This window comes from Cervus canadensis, chromosome 30, assembly GCF_019320065.1.
Source record: "Cervus canadensis isolate Bull #8, Minnesota chromosome 30, ASM1932006v1, whole genome shotgun sequence".
Classification (NCBI taxonomy): Eukaryota; Metazoa; Chordata; class Mammalia; order Artiodactyla; family Cervidae; genus Cervus; species Cervus canadensis.
The window spans coordinates 32,177,953-32,199,963 of record NC_057415.1 but is presented as its reverse complement, the minus strand read 5'-3'; the positions used below and the strand labels follow the sequence as shown (position 1 = coordinate 32,199,963).

At 37.7% G+C, this 22,011-nt stretch overlaps 1 protein-coding gene across 1 annotated transcript in view; it reads left to right on the top strand.

Annotated features, from left to right (window-relative positions):
- SVEP1 (sushi, von Willebrand factor type A, EGF and pentraxin domain containing 1) overlaps window positions 1-22,011 on the top strand; it is a 186,845-nt gene that overhangs the window by 74,973 nt on the left and 89,861 nt on the right. The window contains exons 7-14 of the mRNA XM_043453918.1: window positions 3,641-3,838; window positions 7,285-7,403; window positions 8,058-8,187; window positions 13,556-13,663; window positions 14,629-14,760; window positions 15,401-15,595; window positions 16,780-16,901; window positions 19,594-19,702. Coding sequence (XP_043309853.1) covers window positions 3,641-3,838; window positions 7,285-7,403; window positions 8,058-8,187; window positions 13,556-13,663; window positions 14,629-14,760; window positions 15,401-15,595; window positions 16,780-16,901; window positions 19,594-19,702 — 1,113 coding nt within the window. The remainder of the gene's footprint in view (window positions 1-3,640; window positions 3,839-7,284; window positions 7,404-8,057; window positions 8,188-13,555; window positions 13,664-14,628; window positions 14,761-15,400; window positions 15,596-16,779; window positions 16,902-19,593; window positions 19,703-22,011) is intronic.

Sequence of the window (22,011 nt, the reverse complement as noted above, 5' to 3'; positions counted from 1 at the left end):
TAAATTAAATACTAGGAAAAGAGTGATTGTAAGAGAAGTTGAAAGAAACACATAATAATGTAAAGATGAATTATAAAAGGAGATGGGATGCAGTAGAGTGGATGAAAGGAAAATCTTTAAATAAAGTCATAGATTGTAGAAAGAAGAAAGAAAAATGCAAAAGTGGAATTTTTCTAAGAAGCTATACCAAAGGACTATATAGAGGTCTGAGGTTTTTAAAGTAATGAAACACCATTTATGATGCATGATTTTCTAAGAAAATGAAAACTATTAAATGAACCAAGAAAAAAAGTAGAAAAGCAAATAAATACTTAGCTATAAGTGATTTACAAAGTAATGGAAATATCAGAGTTTGCTTAGTTGTTGCTCTTGCTGTTTAGTTGATAAGTCGTGTCCGATGCCATGGACTACAGCAAACCAGGCTTCCATGTCCTTCATTATCTCCCAGAGTTTGCTCAGATTCATGTCCATTGAGTCAGTGATGCTATCTAACTATCTCATCTTCTGTCACCCCCTTCTCCTCCTGCCCTCAATCTTTCCAAGCATTTGAAAATGACTGAGGAAAAAATGAAACTCTTTCAAACTTTTAAGATGAAACAATTATCATACCATCTAATTTGGCCCAAATAGTGGAAAATTAATCAGTTCATACTATTGAGCTATTGTTATTCTGTTGCCAATCTGACAACATTTACCAAGAGGAGAAAATAGAACTATGACAGCAAATATACTAGCAATCCATACTCAAAAGATTGGTCTGCCAGGATGTGTAAAGGTTTATCCTAAGAATGCAAGAAGGGTTTAAAATTAGATGTTCTATTAATATAATAAATTACTTCATAACAAATAGGAAAAATTCATATGGTTGCTCAATATAAGATAAAAATGTATTCATTATCATTTAAAACACATTTTTGATAAAATTCTTAGAAACTCATTGATAACTGACATAAAAAAAAGTTCATCTTACATCTGTATCTACTTAAAGAAAAGATGTGGACAGTCTTATTAAATCTGGAAAACGAAAAGGATGCTAGAATCATCCATGTTATTTGGTAAGATTGTCTAAGATTTAGCTCTTGTAATAAATCATAACGTTAGAGCTTAGAGGATTCAAAATCATCATTTGTAAACTATGTGTTTACCTCTAAAATAAAATGAAACTACTAAAAGACTGAAAGTTCATTAAAGTCTTAAGAATACCAAATAAACAACTCCTCTGTATAAATGATAAACAGAATATATAATGAAAACCACAGTCAGAGATCTATATAAAATATAAAATATGTAAGAATAACCTCAAACAAAAATATATGGAACCTATATTACACAAACTACAAAATATAGCTTAGATAGAAAGAACATTTTAATATATTTATAAAATTTTCAAAAGGCAAAGTTCTTTCCAAATATATGTATAGGTAAAATGCAACCTATTCAGTAGCCCAAAAGAGATTTTCTTTTTTCCCCTTCTTGGAACTGGGGAGTGATTCCAGGATTCATCTGGAAGAATGTGCAGGCAAAACTCACTAAAATAAGATTGAAAGGGAAGTGTAATAAAGAATAGTAAAAAGGAAGTAATTCTGCTGTGTTTTAAAATATATACTAAATTACAAAAATGAAAAGTATGTAAGAATTGCCATCGGATCAGTGGGACTAATAGATTCCCAAACTTATGAGTTTCATATATTATTAAGGAAGCATCATAGCTCAGTTGAGAAGATAAGATTTATTCAACTGATAATATAGGAAAATTGGCTCGCTCCTTGGGAAAAAACAAAATGAATCAAAATGAAGTTTTCATATGTCTTTAATACACAGCAGACACCAATGTAAATACTTTATAGTTTTAAAATATACATTAAAAATAAAGCCATTAAAAGCTAGAAGAGAGTATAGTTAATATACACAAAGTAAGTATTATTCCATTTCAGAATGTATTAAACATAAAAGCAATGGGAAAAGATTCTCCATTACATTAGAATAGATTAAACTGCCAGTGCAGGAGACGTGGTTCAATCCCTGGGTCAGGAAGGTCCCCTGGAGAAGGAAATGACAACCCACTACAGTATTCTTGCCTGGGAAATCCCTTGGACAGAGGAGCCTGGTGGGCTCCAGCCATGGGGTCAGAGAGAGACAGACACGAGTTAGCAACTAAACAACAATATAAAAATTCAAAATGCCATAAACAAACAATAAGAAAGAGAATATTAGCAGGGAATAAAATCTTGATATGAGAGCTAAAAGGATAATTTTCCTAATTTATAAACAACTGTCCTGAAATAAAGGATTTGAAGTCCCATATGTTGTTTATATTTGAACCACAAATTTGTCTCTGACCGTCCTCTTGATCAAAGCAGAACAGGAAATCTGGACTGTCATCTGGTACGTTTGTTCTTTTTTGTTCAGTCGCTAAGTCATGTCCAGCACTTTGCAACCCCATGGACTATAGCACACCAGGCTTCTCTGTGCAAAAATAAAGAAACATAGCAATTGTCAGGAAAAATTACTTCTGTTGACAGAGAGGTTTGAAAGCAATCATTTCGGGGAGGAGGCTGGATTGTAGAATATTTGGGGGGCACACGGGTTCTGCCATTTACCTGTTGGTAACTTCAGGAAAGTTAACTACGAGAATTACTATTATGCTCCAGCGCTCTTGTTTGTAAGTGAAAATAATGACACTAGTCCTTCCTGCATTGGATTAAATGAGTCTATCCATGTAAAGCACTTAGAATAATGCCTGGCACGTGAACACTGGATAAATTAGTGATTATCACATGGGAAATACAGACTAAAGATGCTGCCTGTGCTACCACTAGAATCACCACTACAATAAACAAATGTGTATGTGGGTTCATGTGCGTACACACACATATGTTGTATTAAGTCTTCATCTGATTTTCCTTTCTCTCTCTTTTCTACCTGATTCACCTGCTGTTCTTCATCAGTGCTGAAAATAACATCAGTAAGAGTCTGGGCCCTAACATGACACAGTGATTCTAGGGAGAGGATAAAAACTTTTCTCAAAATATGCTTGCTTAAAGATGCCACCATAAGCTCATAAAAATGGAAACTGGTTGTTGAATCATCACTTACCCCATGAAAGATAGAATCTAATTCACTGTTTTACACTTTGGAGCCATAACGTAATAGTCTGTAAACTGAAGGTTCTCTAAGCAAATGATAAAAGTCACAATCAGCATTGATTTAAATACTAGTTAGAAATCTTTTAAAGTTTTGATACACTGGCAGAAAACATGAGGTAACTAAAGAGATGTGTGTGTGCGCTTAGTCGCTTCAGTCATGTCTGACTCTTTGTAACTCTTTTGGCTCCAGTGTGGCTAGGGTCCTCTGTCCATGGATTCTCCAGGCAAGAATACCAAAGTGGGTAACTATTCCCTTCTCCAGGGGATCTCCCTGATGCAGGGATTGAGCCCATGTCACGTTTGCCTGCATTGGCAGGCAGGTTCTTCACGACTAGCACTACCTGGTTGAGCATAATTAACAATACAATATTTGTTCCGTGTCATATGCAGACATCTGCATGCAGACCAATTGTATTTTTTTTGAGTAAAGTGAATCTGTGGCATTTTGTAACTTGTGAGAATGCAAATAATATTCTCTTGCTCTCCTGCAATAGAACGCTACTGTGCCACCTTTCAGAAGCCCAAAGGTGTTACCGTATCGCCTCCCAACTGTGGCAGGCATCCAGCCAAACCTGGGACGATCTGTCAGCTAAGTTGCCGCCAAGGATTCATTTTATCGGGGGGCAGAGAAGAAGTGAGGTGTACCACCTCTGGAAAATGGAGTGCCAAAGTTCAGACAGCTGCTTGTAAAGGTAGGTCCCCACGTCGGTCAAGTTGAAAACCAAGTTCTATATAATGGTGTGTTGGTGTAGTGTTGGACTGTCCCTCTTTGCATCTTTTGCTGCATACCTATGGTAAAAGGGTAGATGTCACCAAAATACATGCTATGAAGATTTTGGCTTTGGGGTGGTGAATTTACAAAAATCCAGTACCACATGCCAGGCAATGATAGAAAAGATAGAAAACTAAGGATGATATTAGGGCCAGAAATCAGGTTAAGTTTTCCATTGGGAATTGAAAATTTTAGAAGAATTTCTGACTCCTATTAAGCAAGTGAGATTAAATTAATTGTTTTCTTATAAAAGCAAGTCACCAGCACTTTGGAACCTGCATCTCAGTACATTCACAAGAGAACATTGCCAGCTTCCTTACAGCAAGAGCAGACTGCTATGAAAAAGGAGGTCTGGAGAGCATGAAAAAGTTCTTAGAAGTAAAAATATATCTCTCTCTAAGAAAAGGGCAAAACAGTGGAGTGGAAGTTGTTGAAAACAGGATTAGCAATTTGAAGAAGCAAATTGAAATTCCTTCAGAAGGGAGAACTTCTAAACAAGGAACTTGAATATCCCAGTGGATCAAGTTCAAAAGATAGAAGTTAAGAGAGATACCCAGGAGAAACCGAGAAACACCAGTGCCCTTTAATAAGGAGCACAGAGAGAAAAAGGGATGGAGGAGAAGAATCTTCCTACCAGTAGAAGAAAGTTTCCCTGAGCTACAGAAAGGCTTGAACTTTTAGATCGAAAATAACCTCTGACCTTGTTGGTTATCTATTTTATATAAGGTAGTTATATCTGTTAATCTCAAGCTTCTAATTTGCCCCTCCCCCACCCCCAACAATACGGTCCTACTGTATAGCTCGGGGAACTATATCCAATATTTTATAATAACCCGTAATGGAAAACAATCTGAAAAAGAATGTGTGTATGAATCACTTTGCTGTATACCTGAAACTAGCACATTATAAATCAACTCTGCCTCAATAAAAATAAGAAGTTCCATTATCAGAGGAAAAGAGTTTGTTGATCCATATGCACATAAACACTGAATAATGTGAGTCGAAAAGCCTCTGAGTGTTGGACAGGTATACTTTCACTACTCTGTGAAATCTTTAAGACCCAAAGGTAAGGAGAAAATCTGGTTTCCAGAGAGAAAAGAGGAACTTCACAAAGGAAACAAGATTCAGACTCACATTACACTATGCTTTTCGTTTGCAACTCGAAATGCCAGAAGGAAATGGAGCAGTGTGCTAAGAATACAGAGGAAGGTACCATTTCACGCCAGTCAGGATGGCTGCTATCCAAAAGTCTACAAGCAATAAATGCTGGAGAGGGTGTGGAGAAAAGGGAACCCTCTTACACTGTTGGTGGGAATGCAAACTAGTATAGCCACTATGGAGAACAGTGTGGAGATTCCTTAAAAAACGAACTAGAACTGCCATATGACCCAGCAATCCCACTGCTGGGCATACACACCGAGGAAACCAGATCTGAAAGAGACACGTGCACCCCAATGTTCATCACAGCACTGTTTATAATAGCCAGGACATGGAAGCAACCTAGATGCCCATCAGCAGACAAATGGATAAGAAAGCTGTGGTACATATACACAATGGAATATTACTCAGTCATTAAAAGGAATACATTTGAATCAGTTCTAATGAGGTGGAAGAAACTGGAGCCTATTATACAGAGTGAAGTAAGCCAGAAAGATAAAGACCAATAGAGTATACTAACGCATATATATGGAATTTAGAAAGGTGGTAACGATAACCCTGGATATGAGATAGCAAAAGAGACACAGATGTATTGAACAGTCTTTTGGACTTTGTGGGAGGGGGCGAGGGTGGGATGACTTAGGGGAATGGCATTGAAACATGTGTATTATCACATGTGAAACAGATCGCCAGTCCAGGTTGGATGCATGAGACAAGTGCTCAGGGCTGGTGCACTGGGATGACCCAGAGGGATGGGATGGGGAGGGATGTGGGAGGGGGTTTCAGGATGGGGAACACATGTACACCCATGGAGGATTCAAATCAATGTATGGCAAAACCAATACAATGTTGTAAAGTATAATAAATTAATTAATTAATTAAAAAAAAGAATCTAAAAGAATACAGAGGGAGAGTCCATATAAACCTGAAATTCCAAGTTCATTCAAGCTATTATTCAAGTATAAAGGAAAAATGAAATGCTTGTTTAGATTTTAAGGGTCGATATGCTCATGCACCTTTGTGGGCGGAAAATTGTCTACATATTAGCCCCTCTGAGAAAGGGAAAATATAAATTGGATAAAACTTTTAAGAAAGAAGAAAGTGAGACACAGATTAATCCAGATATATTCAGCTGCAAGTTGCAGAAGACTTAATATAACTGAAGAGGATTTATTATATAATAAGAACTTAGCTCTACAGTGACTGTTGCAGTTATGTGGAATGTTACCACATCTAATGCAGTATCTGTACCGCAAAGTTTCACACTGCAAAAAATATCTTTGGCTTTAATTTGTTGTTTGCTTTGACAGTACATTTTAGCATACTAATTAATTCTACCTGACAGTCTGTTTTCAAGTACAGTCCCTTCCTACCACACTCAGCATTCATTTTTTCCTGTTTATTTCATTCCATAAGTATTAATCAAGTTCATATTATATTCCAGGCACTATATAATACAATGAAATAAGAAATCATGGCATTCAAAGAACTTCAATTATTTGGGGGGAGGAAATTCAATTTAAAAATGGCAAGGTGCATTACGGCTGGGAAGGACAGAGGGCAATCAGAACTTGTGCAGTGAGCACCTAAAATGGACCAGTGGGTCAGAGAAGCTTCCTGAGGAGCTTGTGTCTAAGCTGAGAATTACAGGACAAGTAGAGGTTACCTGCCTCAAGGAAGAAGAGAGCATTGATTCAGGCAAATAAAAGAGCATGAACAAAGGCCCAGGTATAAGAAGGATCATGGTGCTCTTGTGGGACATCTGATGTGGAGACTGGGTTCTGACTGGGGATCTGTAAGTGATGAGGCTAAGAGAGAAGCAGGTACCAGTTCAGGAAGAACTTCAGAAGCCATGCTGAAGTACGTTAGAAATCCTCAATGATTAGATTAGGATTAAAAATATTTCTTACCTGTCTCTTGTGGCCTTCCTTGATGGCTCAGATGGTAAAGAATCTGCCTGTCAATGCAGGAAATGTGGGTTGATCCCTGGATAAGAAAGATCTCCTGGAGAAGGAAATGTCAATCCACTCCAGTATTCATGCCTGGGAAATCCCATGGAGAGAGGAGCCTGCCAGGCTACAGTCCATGGGGTCACAAAAGAGTCAAACACGACGTAGCTGCTGAGCATGCATGCCCCAGTCTCTTAAATGACTTAGAATTATATCACTGCATCAATACGTTAACTGCTATGTGAATTTTCTGAATTAGACGTGGAAGCTCCTCAGATCAACTGTCCTGCGGACATAGAGGCTGAGACTCAGGAACAGCAAGACTCTGCTAATATCACCTGGCAAATCCCAACAGCTAAAGACAACTCTGGGGAAAAGGTAAGGTTTGAGCAAATATTTGTATCCTTTTCCAAATGGACTCTAAATTCACTGTAAATATGTGTGCTATTGAAAACTTTCCAGTACTCTAATGATTGCACTGTCTCTAGCTATACTCTACTCATAAATGCAAATGCCCCATCTGATAACAGAATGATCAGCCTTGAATTTTTCATTAGAAATCTCAGATGAAAATCTCTAAAAACAGAAACTTTTCATTCCGTGGATTTTTTTGTGTTGCGTATCCTCTAACATTACTTGGCTAAAAATTCTTGGCCCTTTACTATGCTCTGAAGATCTTTTAAGAAAAAGAAAGATGGGGAATCAATCTTAGTTCCTATTTATAAACATATCTTTTAAAATATGATCCTGAAATGATAGTCTAAAGAAGATAACAGTGTTTCTTACTCTACTTTCAAAAACCAGCATTATTATATTATCTATCCAAACTCTATAAACTGCCTAGGTAGAATAGCCTAGAAAGGAATACACCAAAGGCTATGCCTGATTTTTTTTTTCCTTTTTACTATACGTAAAATATTGTATCATTTTTAACTTCACTTTGCTAATAATATATTATAAACCAAAAAGTAATAAAAGTACCATTAATGTTAACTTTAACTTTCCAAATATTTGGAAATTTCTTTCCAAAAGGTATCAATCCACGTTCATCCAGCTTTTACCCCACCTTATCTTTTCCCAATTGGAGATGTTGCTGTCACATACACGGCAACTGACCCATCCAGCAACCAGGCCAGCTGCACCTTCCATGTCAAGGTTATTGGTAAGTCTTCAGATTACTTTGGTAAGTTTGTGAAAATAATCCAGAACCCCCAAAAGCTTTGCCTCTCCTTTATCTTCAGCAACTCCTTTTTCACTGATTCTTCCTTCTGTCATCGAAGCCGCTTCCTCTTTGAAACCTATATACCCTTTAACTATCACTATATCTCTTTGATTCCTTTCTATCTGAGCCTTTTGAAATTCCCCAGTGGTTGCCATATCTTTTGGCTTAACTGCCATTTATTCTCAAAGTCGCTCAATTCTGGCTTTTGTCTCCTCTACTCATAGAAATCAAGGTCACCAGTAATCTCTAGAGTTAACCCTACTGCACACTTTTTAGTCCTTATTTTATATAATGTTTCCATAGATTTTACATTATTAACAATGTTCTCTTTATCAAAACTGCCTCCTTCCCTGTCTTCTCGGACACCAGTCTTTCTTGTTTCTTTCCCCCATTTTTCTCATTTTTTCCACCTTGATTGCTTTTTTAGGTTTCTCTTCCTTAGACCAACTCTCAAATATGGATCATCCTCAGGATTCTATTCTTGACCCTCTTTCTTTCTCTCTAGTTTTCCTGGTAATTTTGCTAACTTACAACTCCTGGATTTCTGTCTCCAGCTCAGATTTCTCTCCTTAAATTCAAATTTATATATAAAACTGCGTACTAAACTTTCCCATGTGATTGCCCCATAGGCATTTCAAATTCACTCAAACTTAAGATACTTCTTAGCTCAGAAAACAGAGTGAAGACCTAGCTACCAGGCAAGAAATCTGGAAGTCATTCTTGACTCCTCTCCGTCTGTCACCAACATTCAATAAGTTATCAGGTTCTACTGGTTTCATCGACTTAATATCTCTGAAATCTGTCCCCATCTCTCCATCCTCACATCCCACTGCTATAGATCAGTCCTTCTTTTTAATTTCATTTTCTTGACCTGGTTTACTCCATCATCTCCTAACTGATGTTTGTACTTTCAGTCAATTCAGTAGATATTCAGTAGATACCAGATGGTACTCGGAGATAGCAACCCACTCCAGTACTCTTGCCTGGAAAATCCCATGGATGAAGGAGCCTGGTAGGCTACAGTCCATGGGGTCACAAAGAATCGGACACGACTGAACGACTTCACTTTCACTTTCACTCTCCAGGCAAGAATACTGAAGTGGGTAGCCATCCCATTCCCCAGAGGATCTTTCCGACCCAGGGATCGTACTCAAGTCTCTTGCATTGCAGGCAGATTCTTTACCATCTGAATCACCAGGGAAGCCCAGATAGATAGCCACCAATAAGACTTAATATGTGGGGAATATATGAATGAGGTGGTCTGTAGTGCTCAAAAGTTCAGACTGTGAACACAAACTGCTTGACTCCAGAGCCATCTCTCCTACTTAAGACAGTGTGACTGGCCACTGCTCTGTGCGTGTTTCTTCATCCAGAAATAGAATTAATAAATATATTACCTCATAGGGTTATTGTGAGGTTTTTAATTAGTTAAGATATACAAACTACTTGAAGTAGCGTCTGACACATTCAGTTCAGTTCAGTCATTCAGTTGTGTCCAACCCTTTGCGACCCCATAAACTGCAACACACCAGGCTTCCTTCTCCATCACCAACTCCCAGAGTCTACCCAAAATCAATGTCCATTGAGTCGGTCATGCCATCCAACCATCTCATCCTCTGTCGTCCCCTTCTCCTCCTGCCCTCAGTCTTTCCTAGCAGCAGGGTCTTTTCAAATGAGTCAGCTCTTCGCATCAGCTGGCCAAAATATTTGAGTTTCAGCTTCAACATCAGTCCTACCAATAAACACCCAGGACTGATCTCCCTTAGGATCGACTGGTTGGATCTCCTTGCAGTCCAGGGGACTCTCAAGAGTCTTCTCCAACACCACAGTTCAAAAGCATCAATTCTTCAGTGTTCAGCTTTCTTTATAGTCTAACTCTCACATCCATACATGAATACTGGCAAAACCACATCCTTGACTAGATGGACCTTTGTTGACAAAGTAATGTCTCTGCTTTTTAATATGCTGTCTAGGTTGGTCATAATTTTCCTTCGAAGAAGTAAGCGTCTTTTAATTTCATGGCTGCAATCACCATCTGCAGTGATTTTGGAGCCCCCCAAAATAAAGTCAGCCACTGTTTCCACTGCTTGCCCATCTATTTGCCATGAAGTGATGGGACCAGATGCCATGACTTTAGTTTTCTGAATGTTGAGCCTTTAAGCCAACTTTTTCGTTCTCCTCTTTGACTTTTATCAAGAGGCTCTTTAGTTCTTCTTTGCTTTCGGCCATAAGAGTGGTGTCATCTGCATATTTGAGATTATTGATATTTCTCCCGGCAATCTTGATTCCAGCTTGTGCTTCTTCCAGCCCAGCGTTTCTCATGATGTACTCTGCATATAAATTAAATAAGCAGGGTGACAATATACAGCCTTGATGTACTCCTTTTCCTAACTGGAACCAGTCTGTTGTTCCATGTCCAGTTCTAACTGTTGCTTCCTGACCTGCATTAAGCTCTATGTAAATATACTAACATTTTGCTCTTTTGGTTTCATATATATTTTTAATGTTTATTTTAAAATTCAGTACATTGAATTCATTTTAAGAATTTTACATAACTTCTTGAAATAACTAATGTGTATCAAACTGGCTTCTTACCCTAGAAATGATAGGTTTTGGTGAAAGTAAATAAACTGACTTATATAAAAACCTATGTTTATGTCCTAGTGCTTAGTTGTCTTTAATTGCTTTTTGAATATTTTAAACATGAACATCACCAGTCACATGAAAAATATGTTGGGTTTATTTTTATGGTGCTGTGATTTTAAACATGGACATGAGTCAAGAGTTTGCCACGTTTTCATTTTTCACAATGAAGAGTCAGCATGGTGAAGTATAAAAAGTATACTCGAGTGTCTAGCTAGATACTAGCTGAATTTTCAAATTCTGAAAGAGAGCAAGGAAATGGGAGGGAGCAGGGAACGGAAGAAGGGGAGGTAACGAGACCGGGAAGGCAGGGGGAGAGGGAGACCGAAAATATTCCAAAGCCTACATTTTCTTGTTTTCCTCAGATGACAGAGTGTTGGTGTCTTAATGATAAATGAGAGGGAGTAGGAATGCTTTTGCTTAACATTCCACAGAATGCTGTCTCATGTGCTTTGAAATGGACTTTCTTTTTCTGGAGATGCTGCATCTGCTGAAACCTCCAGTTATTTGACAGTCATTGGCCTTTGCGGACAGCTCTCTCTCATCCCCAATCTGCAATTTTTAAATGTTTGGCTAAAATCAGATAACTTTAGAAAATCTTGGAACTATTTCATTTGTGCTTTCTTTGGGGAGCACAGTAAATACTGTTAGATTTATAAATTTAACTATGTGTTGGCTTGACTCCGAATTCTCAAAGTGCACTGGCCTCCTACGAGCATTCCTTCATTCTTTCCTTCATGTAGCAACTTTTTCTGAGCATCTGTTACGGCCCAGGTGCTGTGCTAGGCCGTGGAGACCTGTGAGCCAAAGAGGCTCCATTGCTGGTTGACAGAGTTCACAGCCTAAGAAAGCAGTAAATCAAAGATCCTACACTAAGGAAATGCAAATACTAGGAAAAGAGAAAAACTGAATATTTATTCACAAGACTTAGCTTCAAGCAGAAATCTGTATATTCTTATAGGTACAGCTTGTTTCATTTCAGGATATGTGTTTCCATATACATAGATAGTATATCATCCTAGTCTTGATGCCTATGACTGTAATTTACCAGCTTACTGACCTCGGGAAAGTCTCGTAAATTTGCCTGGTTTGAGATTCCTTACCTATATAATGAGAAAAATATTATTTGTCCAGTCTCCCTCAAAGACATGTTACTACAGATAGAAGGACATTTCGTATATGTAAAAATCAATAGTTATGTGAAAATATCCTCCTTAACTACTTCTTGGTTGTACTTTTCTGACCTCCTCAAATTCCACCGCATTCCATCAGAGTTTGAAACCTGGCTCACCCGCACCCCCCTCAAACCTTTCCTTCAATGTAGATTACAGTGCCCAGCAACAGACTCACAGTTCTTTCATTTCTACCGTGGCTTTCACCCCCTCTCCATTTCAGCCCCCTATTCCCATGTCCACATGCTGTTCTTTGTCTTTAACTGGAATTTATCAACCTAGGTATCTTAGACCCCATAGTCCCACCTATGGACATAATCTCCTGGCCTTTCAGCAATATCACATCCTCACTTTTTGCTGACAAAGGCTCACATAGTCAAAACTATGGTTTTTCCAGTAGTCATATGCAGATGTGAGAGTTGGACCATAAAAAGGCTGAGTGCCGAAGAATTGATGCTTTCGAACTATGGTGCTGGAGAAGACTCTTGAGAGTCCCTGGACAGCAAGGAGATCTAACCAGTCCATCCTAAAGGAAATCAGCCCTGAATATTCATTGGAAGGATTGATGCTGAAGCTGAAGCTCCAATACTTTGGCCACCTGATATGATACAAAGAGCTGACTCATGGGAAAAGAGCCTGATGCTGGAAAGATTGAGAGCAGGAGGGTAACAGAGGATAAGATGGTTGGATAGCACCACCGACTCAAAGGACATGAGTTTGAGCAAACTTTGGGAGATAGTGAACACCAGGGAAGCCTGATACACTGTAGTCCATGGGGTCGCAAAGAGTTGGACATAACGAGAAACTTAACAACGACAATGACACTTAAATGACTTATATATTCTGCAGCACGACTCAGATCTCTGCCCATTGGTCTTCCATGTAGCATCTGTCAACCCTTCAGTTAAGAGGAGGATGATTCAAGAGATCCCTGTGAAATGACTGCTTTGGTCATTTCACGCCTTCTGATTATCTGGGAATGTTTTCTTCATTTCTGGGTGAATCAGTTCAACTACCACTGGCAAAACTCACAAGTTAAATGCTCACCACATCCCGAATTTACCGTTTATACTGCTGTGCTCATGGTGATGTTAGCAATCCAGTATTTCTTCAACAAGTAGAATGAAGCATAGCAAGAATCAGCTTTTTCTTGTGATGTTGAGATCAGGGATGAAACATGCATGTGTGCTCAAGGGCTATAGCCCACCAGGCTCCTCTGGCCATGGGATTATCCTGGCAAGAAGATTGGAGTTGGTTGCCATTTCCTCCTCCAAGCATCCTCCTGACCTAGGGATTGAACCCACATCTCTTATAGTTCCTGCATTGGCAGGTGGTTTCTTTACCACGTCATCATCAAAGGGATCCCAGGGCCAGCCTTGTGTCAAGGTCAAGGTTCTCCGCCAGCACAGGTAGACTTTGATTCTCTCTTGCAACCCTCCTCATCAGTGTTGAACATCAGTTGTGACTTCATCCTCTGATTTCATGTTTTTTAGATGTAGAACCACCTAGCATAGACTGGTGCAGATCCCCGCCTCCAGTCCAGGTCTCTGAGAAGGAGCATGCTGCAACCTGGGACGAGCCTCAGTTTTCAGACAACTCAGGTGAGAATGCGGGTATCTTGTTGTCAACATGTTACCACCAAATAAAAAGCTTTTAAAAAGATAAAAAAGGCATGAGACAAGTGCTTGGAGCTGGTGCACTGGGATGGCCCAGAGGGATGGGATGGGGAGGAAGGTGGGAGGAGGGTTCAGGATGGGGAACACATGTAAATCCATGGCTGATTCATGTCAATGTATGGCAAAAACCACTACAATATTGTAAAGTAATTAGCTTCCAACTAATAAAAATAAGTGAAAAATTAAAAAAATTAAAAAATACCAAAAAAAGATAAATAAAAAGCAAATTACATCTAAATATAGTAGCATGGATAATTACCTAAGATGTTTTAATGCTAGGATAATTCTGTATATTTTAACATTGTTATTCTTTCCTGACTATGGCTTTTCATTCATTATTCAGTGGGGATTTATTAAACTTGTACAGTGTATTTTATTTGAAAGTGTTCTAGTAAATTCTTTGAGCCTCTAAGCTTCCTTTATCCTAGAGACATAAGCTGTGCATCCTATTGGCAAATCTAATGCAGTTCTATGTATTCATACTCAGTTCTCAAACATTTGCCAAAAATGTTACAAAAGCTCATGGGAAAACAGAAAAAAGTGAGCAAATATAGCTGAAGTTCACTTTAAAGTTTTCACAAACACCCTGAAAACAAGAATGCAAGTGAAATAGGCTTCTAATTCAATTTCCAATATTCACAGAGACTGACCTAGTAAAGGAAAATAATCTATTTAGCAAGAATGCCTTCATTTAATGAGGCTTCTGAGTCAACTATTTCTATAGTTTAGTGTAAGATTTTATAGTTTATTTTCTGTTAGCAGCCCAGTTAGTACCAATAGAATGTTCAGCTGGTTTGTATAAAGAGTAAATGAAAATTCAAATCAAATAAAGTGACTGCACACAATAACCCCCAGATTGGATTCCTTCTTTCCCCTTCTCTACTTTGTAGGGGCCGTGTTGACCATCACCAGAAGCCATACACCAGGAGACCTTTTCCCTCATGGGGAGACGATAGTGCGGTATACAGCCACTGACCCCTCAGGCAATAATAGATCGTGTGACATCCACATTGTCGTAAAAGGTATACTCTGCGTAAGCCTCCAAAATCTAGCTGACACTTGAGATATGTAATCACTGTGGCACTCTCCTTTGTGAAAGAAAATAGGCTATGAACATAGCTGTTTAAAGTTAGAATACTGACAAATTATATTGAGGTTTCCAATTATTATTACTTCACTTCATGGTAAATACACATGCTTTCTTCTGAGCTAGTCTGTAACCACTTATTAATATTTTCTTCAAAGTTACAAAGTATTGTCATAATCCTATTTTAAATGCTTGAGGAGACAGATTCCGAAAATGTATTTGCTATGTAACATTATTTGGTTTTCCTTTTTATTAAAAGAATGCCAAAAATATCAGTTGCACATCAGAAGTACTTTTAGCTTTTCATAAATTATGCACAGTTATGCATAGATCATTAATTACACATTGGTACAGCTTTTTGGCATACCCACCTAGGAATCAAAAAGCAGAAATTGCAGTAACCTCACACTATGGATTTATTTTGAGAGTTTTTCTGGGAGTAGTGGTGGACAGGAGGAATCCTTTTCAAAATTCAGCTTAGACACCTAGATTTTAATTGATATTTTTATGCCATTGTATATGAATAATTCAATTTTTTTACACAGGTTCCTGAATAATTCAATTTTTTTACACAGGTTCCCCCTGTGAAGTTCCATTTACACCTGTAAATGGGGATTTTGTATGTACTCAAGATAGTACTGGTGTTAACTGCACATTAAGTTGCTTAGAGGGCTATGATTTCACAGAAGGATCTACTGACAAGTATTATTGTGCTTATGAAGATGGTATCTGGAAACCACCATATTCCACTGAATGGCCAGACTGTGCTAGTAAGTTCTAAATTTTTCTGGGCTTCTTTAGTATGTGTAAATATGTGTTCAACTACCTATATGTGTAAATTTCTTAACATTAAAGAATAAAATTGCCTTAATACAGGGTTTAGATTTGGTGAGTAGAAAATGGTGCCATGAATTTGAAGTGTTTATAGATAGGAGAAATGTCCATCCTTCAATTTAAAATATTAGCCCAGAATCTTATTGCTGATTGGATTGCTATAGGACAAGATTCAGTTTATGGGAAAAACATCTTGGTCCCCTCATTATTATTTACCAGAATTGTCAGAAGAGTCAAGATGTCATTCTTGAGCTGTAAACTTGAACTAACGTATAGTCTGATGTCTGGAGAAGAACTTATATTTAAAGTAAGAGCCTGTATACATGATGCAGTCAGATCAGTCATACACTTTTTAGAAGTGATTTAGATCTATTCTGTAATCTTGTGTATTATTCTAAAAATAATCCAATGTCTTTATCTTGTGTAAATGATCATCTCTGGAGTGGATATTTGATCCACTACTATAGATGAAGTTTAAATGCCAGTGTCTTAGAAAGTAAAACCCACTTACTTGAGCTGTACTGTTCCTAAATTTGGGAAATACAAGTGATATTACTCACCTCTATCAAAGATTTAGACCGTAGGATTTTAATGTTGATATTGTTAGGAGACTGTGAATATCTCAAGACATCTTGCTGAGTCTTAACTTCTAAACTTCTGATCCAAGGAAAAGTTTATCTCTGTGAAATTACACTTTTAAGAAATATAATTTCACATACCATTCAGAAATCGTTTAGTGTCTGTTGGTTGAAAATATAATATAAACATATACATTATAAACTTATATAATATCTTTGCAACCAGAATTTTTCGACGATTCCCAGAAATATAATGAAAAAAATGTTTATATCTCTTTTTCCCTTAAATGTTCACTCTGTCATATGATTGGAAGGTAAAGAATAATATAGAAAGCAAATATATCACCAGGTAACTTGGGTACACGGCTGCTTGGCTGGTGGTTTATTATGATCGATTAATGCCTGGAAACATTCCTTAACTGTCAACTTTTGTTTTTATAACAATCCCACAAACCATGTCAGGATGAAAATACCAATTTAATTCCACAGAAATTAAATTTGTGTTTTGAAAACACTAACCAACTGAAACTAATTTTTTCCAGTAAAACGTTTTGCAAATCATGGGTACAAGTCCTTTGAGATGCTGTACAAAGCAACTCGCTGTGATGACACAGATCTGTTGAAGAAATTTTCTGAAGCATTTGAGACCACCCTGGGGAAAATGGTATGTCAGTAGCATTCCTTGGTTGGTCACCATATTTTAAAGGATGCTGTTGAGGTTTTCCGTAGTTGCTCTGCATCACCTGCAACAGAAATTCTTTGTCTTGATGATTTCCTTTTTCTTTGTGACCCAAACTTGCTCCTCATATTTAGCATTATTCATAGGTTTTGGTCTCCTGGAGTGAATTATAAGTAAATCTGTGTTAAAGCACTTTGCATTTTTTAAAACACTCAGAAAAACTTAGAGTCCCTTTGCTTTGAGAATGTCTGCTTTGTTATTTAAAGCATGACAAAAATGCCCTTGTAGTCTGTTTTTTTTTTTTTTCTCCATTTATTTTTATAAGTTGGAGGCTAATTACTTTACAATATTGTAGTGGTTTTTGCCATACATTGACATGAATCAGCCATGGATTTAAATGTATTTCCCATCCCGATCCCCCATCCCACCTCCCTCTCCACCCGATCCCTCTGGGTCATCCCAGTGCACCAGCCCCGAGCACTTGTCTCATGCATCCAACCTGGGCTGGCGATCTATTTCACCCTTAATAATATACATGTTTCGATGCTATTCTCTCAGATCATCCCACCCTCGCCTTCTCCCATAGAGTCCAAAAGTCTGTTCTGTACATCTGTGTCTCTTTTTCTGTCTTGCATATAGGGTTATCGTTACCATCTTTCTAAATTCTGTATGTATGCATTAGTATACTGTATTGGTGTTTATCTTTCTGGCTTACTTCACTCTGTATAATGGGCTCCAGTTTCATCCACCTCATTAGAACTGATTCAAATGTATTCTTTTTAATGGCTGAGTAATATTCCATGGTGTATATGTACCACAGCTTTCTTAGTCTGTTCTTCTTTTATGATCACTGAACATTTAAAGGGTTTTCTTTTTCATGCAAGTTTAGGACTCTTTCGGGATTCCAGGAGAGCAAAGCAATGTATTTAAATGTATTGAGCATCTTGAAAGCAGGAAATGTTCTATATGCATGTGGGTATATAAATGTTTTATATATGTTTTTTATATATTTATATTATATATATGTGTGTGTATGTATTTATAACTTCTGTGAAATCATAGTTCTCTAAGCAACTTAATGTGTAGTTAACTCCAGAGCTATCTTGAGTACATACAAAATATGTATATATATATATATATTTATATCCCTAACAGAGCTGAGTGGCTTAGATTTTGGATAGATTCTGAAAGTAGATGCAATAGTAGTAGATTTTATATAGAGTGTGAGAATGAGAGGTGTCAAGAAGGGGTGGCGTACATGAGCACAGGTTAGTTAGTCCACAGGAGTTAGTCCACATGTGATACGTGTGAAAGAAGGATCTTTTGTGACTATCTGATCTGTGAAAAAAGATGCAGAATGATCAGTCTGGAGTAAGGTTGGGGAGGAGTTGTTGGAGGTTTGAGAAAAGAGAATGTGGTACAAACTGATTTTCTAGGAGAGCATAAATGAATATACTAGAGAAATGTAGGATTGGCCGTAAGCAGGGATGTGTTTTCTCCCAGACTATAGTTGAACATGTGGGCACAGATGTGGAGAAAGCAGAGCAATAAATTTAACTGGGGTTAAAGTTCTCCAGACAAATTGAGGAGCGTGCATGCAAGGGAGTATTTCATGGTGATAGACCAAGGAGGGTGCGTGCAAGGGAGTAGGTAATTTATGGTGATGGATCAAGATGGGATCCAAGATGGGTAAATAAGGAAGTGAGACATCAGGGGCTGAGGGACAGTGAAGAGGGGACAGTGTCAGTGAATTACAGGTTCTGATGAAGTCAAAGAGTTGTTGGATTCCTGGGTCTAAGAGAGGGTGCAGTGACTGGTAATGACAAGGTCTGAGGGTATGACTGTGAGAGTAAGTGACAAAGTAAAGCTGGAAGATGGAAGAGGAAGTGAGAATTCAAGGTGATGGAAGGATCAGCTGGGTGAATATACAAATCACCAAGGGCTATGCCAGGGACACTTACTAAAGTTCTTGGAATGAGGGAGTGACTCGGAATAGAGGAGGGCTGTAGGTGGCGGGCACAGGAGATCAGTGTGTGGCATAGCTTATGGCAGGAGCTTCAAAACTCTGAGGCTTCAAGGAAGTTCATGGGAGTGTGATCTAGAAACAGCACTAAGGAGTAAGGCGGATGCTTCCTCACCTCCATGACCACCACCTAAAAAACAAGGAAGTCAGGTTTCATTGAGAGCAAAAATGAAGAGAACATAGAGAGAGGAGGTAAATACTAATAAGGGTTTGACTGGTAATTGACTCTGAACTTCAGAGGCCACCAAAGAAAGTTTTGAGGACTTTACTTGGAGGAGGGTGGGAGATGGGCTCAGAGAAAAGGGGTCTAAAAAGTCATTAATATAAAATTGTAAATCAGCTATACTTCAATTAAAAAAAAAACCTCAATTGGGGCGAAAATTCAGAGACAGATATCCCGGGTGTCCTGAGTTCCTTGCGATAAGTGATGTAAACAGAGAGAAAAGGCTTGAGACTGATCTTGGTGGTCCACTGTGCTGAGAGGAGGTAGGGGAGGGCATGGAGGAGGATCAGGAGCCTTATTAAGGACAGGGAGCACTCTGGGGTCCTTTCTTCCTTCCTACTCGTGGAGACATGAAGAACAGGAGCATAGAGCTTATCCAAGGCACACCCAGATGTGAAGCACAGTTTCTCCTCTTCATTTTTTATTTGCAGGTCCCGTCATTTTGTAGTGATGCTGATGACATTGACTGCAGACTGGAGGATCTGACCAAAAAATACTGCCTCGAATATAATTATGACTATGAAAATGGCTTTGCAATCGGTAATGAAATTATTTGGTGTGGGTATTTGGGAAAACTGTTGTGCAAACTAAGAAAATCATTACAGAAGAGTGGGGCAAATTAGAAAAAAAATGACCTTTCACTTATTTATTCATCAAGAATTCTAGGATGACTAGATAACCTGATCCTATACATAATGATCTTTATGGATATGTAATTCTTTCAAAATGTTAGCCAGAATGCTTCAGGATGATAAATACTAAGAAAACCAAGTCACATTGTGATTGTAAAATTCAAATCTTTGTATGATATCTTAGAATAGTAATAGTTATAAAGTACTAACAGCAATTTTTATATGGCATTTAACTTAAATTGCAAGTAAGTCATTTGTTCAAAATAGTAAATATTTCTATTTATGAATGTAAAATATTCACATACCTCACTTATAATGTTAAGACTCAATCTATTCAAGTCTGATATACCTTCAAGTAGAATTTGGATGTTTTCTTCATGTAGATGCTGAACTTTTTTTCTTCTGTTTTTTTAAGATATAATTGACATACAACTTTGATTAAGTGTACTCCAAAGTGTGTTATGGGATTTCTTTGTCCTTTTCCGTAATTATACTTGTTTTTATTTCATTCTTATAAAACTGTCTCTACAGAACTTGCAGAGTAATGTTTTAGAACACAGTGGTGATACCGTCCCGTTTAAATACATGAACTCTACAACCAACTAGTAAATGTCTGAATCCTGGCTTACCCACCTACTAGGAGGCAGGGGAAGAACTTAAGTTCTCAAATCACTCTGTTCCTCAATTTTCTCATCTTTAAATTGGGCATATAAGAGTGCTGAACTCATGGGGCTCTTGTAAGGATTAAATGAGGAAGTACAAGAATAATAAAGTGCTTAGAAGATTATTTGAAGCAGTATTAATTCACATGACAGTGGACATTCTTTTTGTTTCTGACACTAATCATATTTCTCTCAGTGATTTAGCATTAAGAGTGATACTGACTATTGCTTTAGAGTTTTTAAATTGAAAAATATTATTTCTGCATATATGGTTTTTGCAAATATTTGAAAAATAAAGAATGAAAAAGAATTAAAGAATTAAAAATTTAAAAAAAGAATGAAATTAAGATAACCTGCAGTTCCAGAAATAATTGTTACTATATTAATGGTATATTACTGTACTGCATTTGTGTGTAGACCCATACTATTTCATAAACATGAATTTCTAGTTAATATTTTATTGAGGATACTTTTATGTCATAAATATTATACTTCAATGCAATGTTTTGAATTTTTTATTTTCTATTGGGGTGTAGCTGGTTAACGATGTTGTGATAGTTTCACATGAACAGTGAAGGGACTCAGCCATCAATATACATTATCCATTCTCCCCCACACCCCCGCTGCCATCAAGGCTGCCACAGAACATTGAATAGAGTTCCGTGTGCTGTATGTGGGTCTTCGTTGGTTGTCCATTTTAAATACACCAGTGTTGAAGCTCAGTGCAGTTTTAGTGGCTACATATGTTATCAGTTTGCCATAATTTATATAAACAGTTTCCTATTGGTAGACTTTAAGTTGCTTTCCAATTTTAACAATTATATACAACTTCTCAGTGAACATAATGGAAGTTAAAGTTTTAGACAGAAGAACACAAAGTGGCTTTGGCAGGGGAGTTGGCAGTGGCATGTCTAGAAGAAGAATGCCTAGTGGCACATCTAGAATATCAATGCCTCTTCTGTCACATGTGACCCAGGTCCCCACTGCCCCCGGATTGTTGAGGTAGGTTGCAAGGGTCCAGGGCCACACAGAGTGAGTCAGCTATCATCATGAGACTTTGTGATGGGTGATCTTTGTCATCCTGTAAGAATCTGAATGCCGTATGGTGCAAGTGATACAAGTGATCCTAAGAGGCAAACCTCTTCCTCAAGTGTCTTTACACCACTCACAAAATCAGTAATATTTATAACACCTTGGCATGTCATAATGTGTGGAAAATAAAGGGCCAATAAATATACCAAAATGGCTAGATCTTATACTAATCATGTAATTCAAATTAAAACTAAAATGAGATGCCATTTTTGATCTGTCAGATTAACAAATTTGAGTAAAAATCTCAATACCCAGAGTTGGCAAGGGGGTCATGATATAAAAATCATACTCACATATTGTGTGTAGAGAAGAAATTGAAGGGCATTTGGCAATATGTAACTAAAGGGTTAAAAATGCTCAGACCCATCTGAGGTTATTTCTCAAGATAGAAGTCATACTAATGTACAAACATGTATCATATTTTATAAATTCTAAGATGTACATTTTTCATTTGGGTATTTAT